This window comes from Oryzias melastigma, linkage group LG22 (genome assembly GCF_002922805.2).
Source record: "Oryzias melastigma strain HK-1 linkage group LG22, ASM292280v2, whole genome shotgun sequence".
Classification (NCBI taxonomy): domain Eukaryota; kingdom Metazoa; phylum Chordata; class Actinopteri; order Beloniformes; family Adrianichthyidae; genus Oryzias; species Oryzias melastigma.
The window spans coordinates 20,642,270-20,651,605 of record NC_050533.1 but is presented as its reverse complement, the minus strand read 5'-3'; the positions used below and the strand labels follow the sequence as shown (position 1 = coordinate 20,651,605).

Below are 9,336 nucleotides of genomic sequence, written 5' to 3'. Positions count from 1 at the left end.
CTGCCCTTACAGGTGGATATGGGGTGGATAAGGGTGAAAATTTGACAAATTTGTTCAGAGAACGCAGGTGGCCCAAAATAAATTATAAGATCATAGACAACCCAGTGAACCTTAAGAGAGATAATGTTCTTTTTTTTCCTATGGGTATGCTGCGGGCGACACTTTAACAGCACATAGGGATAGGTAAGAGGTCAAGTGGTGTGTCACACAGTTTTTACATTTGTTCAACCTCCCTGAAACCAATGGATTGAACATTAATGCTGTTCAACGAATGGATACACACCCTCCGCCCGCCCTGTTCTTGCAGCCTGACTATCAAGCTATTGTAACGACGTGATTTTTGTGCAACCAACCTTACATGTTACTTCCCAGGGCTGTGGGTAAAAAAAACTGCCCAGGGAGGCCTGCTTTTTTTTTTGTAGGAAGACATCTTTATTATTCTTTTTTTCTGCACAGCACCACCTACTGAACTGAACAACTTCCTTCAATTTTTTTTCCAACATATCCCTCCGCCACACTGTAACCATGGCAACCTTATAGAAATAAAATGTACTTTACAAAGAAAACTAAAATCTCATTTTACATACGTCCACCTTTTTTTATATAACTCCCCTTGTTTAAATGAATTGTTCTCATCTCAACAGGCATAAAAAATAATAAAATACAATCTTATAATGTTTTCACACGTTCAAGGCTTCCGCAATGAAAACTCTCATGTTCATGTGTAGTTGAGCAAAGTTTTTAAGACCATTTTTAGGATCTAGATACAAAATGTGGTGCTAGTTAAACCAGGTTAGACTTTGACCAATCAGGGACTTGGATTTGATGGTGACACACGGATGGCGTCCCTTTTAATTTACATAAATGCCAACAGTTTAAAAAATGATCATGGATTAATAATTGCGGTTTATGTTTGGTCGGAATTTCATGACATCAAGTCTTTCATATTTTAGAATAGAGCTGTGAAAGAAAAAGCCTGGAGTAAGATTCATGAGATTTACACTGCTCTGACATTTCACACAAAACCTCTTCCAACTGTAGGTTGAAGACAAGTGCTAGTCAGTGGTAAAAAAAAAGAAGAAGCCCCTCCCTGCTTGTGCAGTGTGAACACCAAATGCTAAACACGTGTTCAAGAACTGGGCTTTGGGGCAATCTTGAACCTGTGTCACATTTCTGGTGTGAACGTATATTTAGAAATAAGTAAACTATACAAAGTGAACTTTGAGTGGAGGTCCTACGCACATTTACTTGTATCAATTGCACAATGACTAGAGTATGGCTTATGGGCACTGTAAGACAGTGTCAACCGCACATCATAAGTATGTGTATAACTTACGTTATCCTCACAAATACTTCACGATATACTTTCCACATGCACAGCAATTCTATGTTCGACTTTCATGGTCTTCCAAAAGATGACAAGGGACAAGCTGAAGGAGCTAAAAGACGCACCTTTAAAATGCTGTCATTGCTTTCTACGACCCTCCATGGTCCCGGACAACCCAAAAACCTGCAGCCTTTGACTTAGGCATAAGATCTCATTTTGACCACAACTAAAGAACATGGTAAACCAGACACTCTGCTAAAAACAGAAAGATTTTCAGTTTTGAAACTTCAAAGTTTTAATAATGTCAGAATGAACAATTTTATTTAAAAAAAAATAGACTTACATCACCAGCGTAAACAGCTTAGGTTTCCTATTTCTTAGACTATCGTCACTCTTTAGCGTCGTCATGGCAGCCATCACTCCTACCCTATTAATTCCCCAATTAATAAGAGGAGACACCCATAAATATGAGTGGATGTGCAGCTCTTCTGTCTGTGAACAAGCCCAGACAGAAAGGTGCCTGAACCATCTGACGGGGGTTAGAAGGTGAACTCTTTTACAGACAGGGTAAGACAACCCTATTCGAAATAATCAGGATCACCTCCAAGGATTAATCACCCAATTAACCTCCGAGGTGAACTTGACTAATCATTTGCCATAAAAAGCGTGAACATGTGAAGCTACTGTCATGTGGTTAACTGTGGGTAATTGCAATCAGTTTTGCAACTTTCACACATTCCTAACACCTGTTATTTATAGCACCAAGGAAGCTTTAAAAGATCAGATTTTTTTTAAAGATGTGCAGCTTTTTTCAAATCTCTGCATCCTATAATGGTTGAACTTCTTATATATCCTTCTACCGCCTTACTATGTACATTTTATTGTTGTTCTGTGCAAACTATGTTTATGGATTTACTGCAGCCTTTTTTTTAAAGTACTTATTGAATGTTGTCTCTGGGGCTGAGAAACAACACTGATTAGGAAACCGGCAGCTTTCAAGCAGCCATAACAATTACGGCTCTGTTTGTGCTAAAATGCACATGTGACGGGTTAATTAGAGCACAACACACTTGGTAATGGAATTTATTTACCCTGTTACAGATTGGTTGTTCTGTTGTTAAAGTAGTGCGTTAAAGGTTGCACAATGTGGACCAGGGGCGGAGCTACAATGCCTCCCCAATTTTTTAATCAGTATTAGTATCATAATTGACAAAAATTAAGAAATTATCAATATATATGGAGAAAAAACAGACCCATTGGATGTGTGAGTAATTCTTGATTTCTAACTCATACAATCATGTTATGCATAATTGTGTGTACTTGCATCTGTGTATTCACATATACACGCAAATATCAAAAACGTACAAACAGAAAATATAATTTACGTTCACACAGCTTGAAATTACACCAACTTAAAACTAGCTATGAATTCCAAACGGCTCGTACGCATATACAAATCTTTAAATATTGCACACCAAATGGCTGATATGCTGAGACAAAACCAGATTAGCGCACAGATCAGTGCACGAGGGGTAGTGAGACGCTCTTCACGTCTTCAGATTAGTGCATAGATTTACATCAGGGGTGCCTGAGTTTTTTGCTCAAAGGGCCAAATTCTAATTGGGACCAAATACAATATTTTCTTGCATGTCATGATATAAAAGGAGAAAATAAAGAATATGATTTAATTTGTTAATTTTGATTTTGTATTATTTAAGGTAACAATCATTAGTGAGAATAAAAAGTAAATAACATTTGTGTTTGAAAGCTTTAAAAGCAAGTCCTCACTGGCTATTTTTAATTGAAAAACAAGATCGAACTAAAACAAACTTTCTTTCAGAGAAAACAGCAAACTGAGATTCTAATGAGAGACGTGGAGTGGGTCTTTTGACTTTATCCGTTTGCCGTTGTCGCTCCATCTTGGCTATCTGAAAAAGGCCGCTAAAAGCATAGGAAGTGACCGCGAAGGTTCCACAGAATTTCTAACACAAAAAACACTTGTGGGTTGTTTCACCCAGAGCTGCTGGCAAAGAAAGGGCTAACAGCGCCACCCGGAGGCTAAAAATAAATTACAGCTGTAGAGTTTTTGGAACACCATAGAGAACCAATGGAAAAAGGGTTTGAACTAAACACTCTGCGGCTTCCGCAGCCACGACTTGGGGGGCCAGATTCGGCCCGCGGGCCCCACTTTGGGCAGCTATGGTTTAAATACTCCTGGAATGCTAGAATGGGTTAATACAACCTAGGAAAATCTAAATATGTGTTTTTAAAACACTCATAACTTTTTTTTTAAGTTTTCCAGTTCTCATCACTCTCTCTCATCAGCGACTCCGCTGACAGTACCTCCAGCTTCCCCGAGCGCTGGTCGCCAATCACGGCGATAGCAGGCAGTGTCTCTTCCCTCTCTGGTGTGGAGAAGGACCTGGCGCTGCCTGCTATTGCTGTGAATTTTATATGTATAGATCTGTATTCTAATAAGAAAACTGAGCATTCTAGCAGCACTGAAACGCATCATCTACAAACAAATCTGGAGACTTAAGAAGAGTCTCACGACTGCTTGTGCGTAAATCCGGTTTTGTGATTGTGTATCAGGCGAATGGTCCGTACTATGTAAAGATTTGTTTGTGTAGGAGGCGTGTGGGATTTGTAGTTAGTTTTAAACTGATGTAATTTTAAGTTGTACATGCGTGAGCAGTATTTTGTAACTTTTTCCATATTCGAGTGTACATGTGAATACATAATTGCACAAAGGTACGCACCAAATGAACTGAATGAGTTACAAATCAAGAATAATTAACACACAAATCCAGTGAGTCTATTTTCACTCCATAAATACAAGCTTTTTTAAGAATTGCAAATGCTTAAAGCATTCAGTAAATAAAATGAAATGTGTATTTTGGATCCTTTCATTTGTAATTTCTACTCTGCAGTTCTCATTTGACACCCTTCCAAAGTCTTCTGTGCCCTTGTAGCTCCACCACTGATACTTAAACTTTGTTTGTGTTGGCTTTAAAATCTTTCATTTGGAGAAATAAAGTGTGTTTTATTTTAAAAACATTTATATTAACTGTGTCACAAGTACTGAAACAAGGCAGTTGTTTGATATTCCGACTAGAATGTCTCACAAGAGCAAATTCCCTGTCCCCAGCTTGACATTAAAACTATATAATTTTTGTTACAACTTTTCAAACTTTGTGTAGCTTTATTAAAAACAGCTCCTGTCCACAGGTTCTGGCTGCAGTTCAGTACAGAAGAAGGACCTGGACCAGGTTCAGCCGTCGCTCTGGACAACGTTTCTTTCAGTATGAACTGCTTCTTGGCATGTGAGTACTACAACCAAAATTATTGATCCTTTTTTGTGTTTTTTAATCCTATGTTTAAGACCTAGCTTGTGTTGGAGGAAGTTCTTTTACTAAATTGCTTGTTTGACTGACCGTGACAAGCCGAAAGGGTAAAAACCTGCAAAGCTGTAATGAGAACAAGCACATTCAAAGTGACCCGCGGTAATTACATTTGTAATCGATACAGGTTCATGCCTGGACTGAATGGCAGCTTTGTGCACCTTGGAAATCCATCAATTATTTACCTATTTGTGATATATTTGTTTTTAATTGCCTCCTATGTTTTATTGTCACCTTAAAGCAAGTGTCATATTGTTGGCCTGTCAGAGGTCTATTCTTTGCCACTTTGGCCTTAGTCACATCTGCCCTTACAGGGAGATACAGGCCGTCTGCGGGGGAAAAATGAGGTTGGACCTTGGTAGTCTTAGTTTGGGGCTTAGTTTATTTGTTTTCTTCCGGTAGTTTTGGTTAGGGGGAGCTGCTGACTCAGACGGTCGACAGTCTCCATGACTTATTTTATGTTTGGCCAAGGAGCCACCATGAAGAGATAAAATAGTCACATGGGGATCTGGAGCTGCAGGTTGTAGACCCCTGCACTAGGGCTGGGAATCACTGGGTTCTTTACGATACGATGCAATACGCGATACATGGCTCACGATATCGATGATACTGCGATAATGGGCAAAGGAAATCTCTAAGAACTCACAATATAGAAGAAGAACATACTTTTTTAGGAAAATATATCCCCATTTATTTTTTAGCTCGAACATAATCAGAGTAAAGAACTTGTGTCTTATTTTGTGTAAAAAAATAACAGACACTTCACTGTCAAATTGCTGAAATCAGTAATACCATGTCTTTGACAAGGATTGACACCAACTGAATTTGACTTAATTGTAGAATTCAGTGTTAACATTAGTAAACATGAACAGCAGTGTCACTACTTAGTGCAAAATTGTTGTAAACAACAGAACAAAAATTAAATAATTCTAGTGGCTACCAGAAACATTGGTGCCCGTGACAGCCAGTATCTATCTCCAAAGGAACGTCTCAGGATGTCAAATATCACTTTTACAGCCACTTTAAAACGAAAATAAAAGATTGATACTTGGTGAAAACCCATCGAGAATCAGTCGCAGGACTGAATGTCACGATATATCGCAATATTGATATTTTGACATACCCCTACTGTCGAGTCCTCTCTATGAGACCAGACAGCCCAATAACCCCAAAGAGTCTGTACAGGTCAACCCCTCACCCTCACAGGTGCATGTGACTAAGGCTTTTGAAGTCACCAAGATCAAAAAATGTTTATGTTAAATGCACATAATCATTCCAAACACCCCCCTCAAAAGTTTGTCTTTCTTTTTTGCCTTCAGTTCAGAGAGAAATGTCAGGTCTGCTGCTGGCTGACTGATAACGCTTTCTGTTGCAGTGTTTTAGTGCTGCCTGGGAAAGGTCAAGCCTCGTGTAACCTCTTCAGATATTTCGCTGTTATAACTGAGATGCTTTATCGGTATAAAAAACAGGAGTGAGACGACAATCATGTAAGAATGAGAGTGAAAGGTTAGGAGTTCAGTGCTTTTCCACCCCCCACCACCGTGTCTGCCTATCTGAGGGAACCTGAAGAACCGTGTCAGGAATAATAAAAAATGAGCATCTGTGGACCTGAAACAAAGAGTTGTGTTGAACAGGCACTCGTGAAATATCTCTCTCTGACTTTAGTGATGGTATCATTTTAGTAGTATTTAGCTGAGCCTGTTTCTGTATTGTTAACAAAAATTATTCAACAATTGCACTCAAACTTGGACTATCACAGCACCTGATAAAATTGATTCATCGATTTTAATCGATTTAAGTTTCATAGATCAATAATCGATTCATAAAAATATAAATCGTCTTAGCACATAAAGCTAACGTCTGCTAGCTTGATGCTAACGTTTAATGGGATTTCCCATAGGACGGGTAATGCTAACGCTAAACATATACTGCTGACTAAATGATCAGCTCTGTATACTTACAGGGAGGAATTTACTGATTTCTTTTAAGGAAATATCTTTTAAAGTAACTATTTGTGATCTAAAGCACTGCTTTTTTGCAATTTTTTTGGTCATTCTTTGCTTATTCTTCTGGAAAAATGTGTACTGCTGTAGCACGAGCTCCACCTAGTGAACTGAAACGCCCCCCAGGAGAAGCAGAACAATGTTTACAATGAACATTTTTGTTAGAGCTTCTCTTTTAGAGAAACCATGTAACACTGTAAGAAATTAACAATCTCATTATTTCACTGATACATTTTACAGTATGTGAACTGGATCACATTAATATGAGTATATTCAAAACCTATTGTAGATTATGAATGTATTTCAAAATAAATGTGTCTAGATGTGTAAACGGTGTAAACTCAAAATTAATTTGAATCAAAATTAATTTGAATTGATTGAAAGAATGGACAAAAAAATTCGGAATCGCATCAGTCCAGGTTCTTGTGAATCAATCGAATTGTTTCTGGAGATTATTGTCAATAGCCAGCCCTACTGAGTACGGCTAAAATTAAGATAAAAACACCAACAATTGGCTTTTGATGCAAATAATTTAATTTTGTTTGAGTGAAGATTGTAGGCGGAGAAGAGGGATATGGGGGATTTCTTGGCGCTTTCTTTAGTCATTATGACCACCCCCATTCAAGGGGTTTGAACGGTAGTTCCATCCTAACCGGTACAGTTCATTTTTCTATGGACCTACAGCCGATGGGGGCCCAAAAATGGTACGGTTCGGCTTAATAGGTCAATTTTATAATGGAAACGCTCAAAATACCAGACTGGACCTGTCAGTGGAAATGAGGCTTTAGTGCTTTTAGATTTGTGGGCCACAAAAGGTTCTAAAATTTGACAGAGGGCTGGACCAGGGACAGATGTGTGGGGTGGTTTGGTAACCTGCCTCATAAGAGAGAGAAATATCATGGAATTTGGACATGCTAATTTTGATTGAAAATTGGTATATTTAAAACAGAACATTTTGTTTATTTTTATTTTTAAAACTTTGACTTTATTTCAATAGCACCAATGGGAGGATGTCCTCCCAGAGAAACAAACACAAACTTAAGAAATGATGTGTTCATGTGCTGTTGGAATGATTGGAAAATGGCCTGCTACTCAGAAATTACACAGAAACTTCAGAAAAACAACAAATCTAAAATAAAAATACCACAACACGCACATGAAGGCAGAATAACTTTCTGAACCTCGACAGAAGTCAATCTTTCCATATTGCACCATCTTAAATTCAGGGAAAATAAAACAATAATTAGGAATATCAATATAATTGATACGAGTTTGGCGGGCCAAATGAAATAGATTAAGGGGCCACATATGGCCGTAGTTTGCCCACCCCTACTCTAGTGTCTTAAGGGTCTTTGGGATTATTTGGTGCAGCTACAGTCTCGGCATAATTACTGACTCAAAGGACTTTTTTGTTTTTTGGTTAAAATAGGTGCACCAGTTTGTTTTATGATCTCCTGAGCAACGGTAAAGGAAAGTTCTGCATCTGCACCGGCTGTCTGTTAGTCTCACCTTTGATGATCTATCAGCCCGAACGGTCGATGCGAGAGAAGCAGAAGCTCTAAGAGATGTAATTTACAAGAGTGATCGCTCTGACTGATTAGCCTGATGGATTTGGGAGCTGTATGATACAGGCCCATAATGTGCTTTGCTGGGAAAACATACCGCAAGCACATTATGCACAGAACCAGCCATCCGTAGCCTCTTCCCTGCTCCTCTCTTGGCTGAAGAATAATTTGTAGTTGGACAAATGCATGAGCTTGATGATGCATCTGTTGTCCTTCAGGTGTTGGACCCGGCTGTCAGTTTTAGTATTTCATTTTCATCCGGCATCATTAAATTAGTTTATTGGGTTCCGCAGCACAGAAAGTTCATCCTTCTCTCCGGCGTGTGCCATCATTTCTTTTCACACTCTCTGAGCTGCATTAAGAGCAGCAGCGGCTGCCTGCACACAGACTCCCAAGCATCAGAGTGTGTGCACCTATTCAGTGGAACTGCTCCTTGACGTGAGTGATGAGTCGGTTTGACACTTTCTGCAGCAACTGAATAAAATGACTAGTTTTCTTTTTAAAAAATATTTTATTCTAACTTGGTTTATGTGTGCAGCTGTAGACAGGTTGGATGTTGTATTTGTGCTTCCTGTCATATAATAGAGGTCCTCTAATTACCCCTTGGACTTGATAGTGTTGAGAATCATAAACAACTTATGAAAAAAGCGTAAATGTATATAAATGTAACATAAATGTAACAATTTGTATCATATTTGATATTTGTTGATTTCTGAAAATGTTAAAAACTTTTTTTTTTTAAAGCCTTTTGTTTAACCCTTGGTCCATGCTTTCTGCCATGTAGTTCATCATCCTCCCACTAGGGGCAGTAGAAGGGCGTTTCCTGCTGATTTCAAAATGGCTGCCACCATGAAATCTCAAAAACAGTTTTGGAGGGAAAAATTGTTGTTACTTTTCCAAACTTTATAGTGAGAATACCTCATATGTTGTTAATAATTTTTTTAAATGACTGCTTTTTGTATTAAAAGAATTTTAAAAATTGTTGATAAATTATCATGTTACATTGTGTAAAAATGTGTTAGTCAAATTTGAGTCAGTGA

At 38.3% G+C, this 9,336-nt stretch overlaps 1 protein-coding gene across 2 annotated transcripts in view; it reads left to right on the top strand.

Annotated features, from left to right (window-relative positions):
* The window catches only part of alk (ALK receptor tyrosine kinase), a gene marked incomplete in the record, with an annotated part of 583,514 nt that overhangs the window by 494,820 nt on the left and 79,358 nt on the right, over nt 1-9,336 (top strand). For both annotated transcript variants that reach the window (XM_024267526.2, XM_024267517.2), the window contains 1 exon segment: nt 4,556-4,650. In XM_024267526.2, coding sequence (XP_024123294.1) covers nt 4,556-4,650 — 95 coding nt within the window.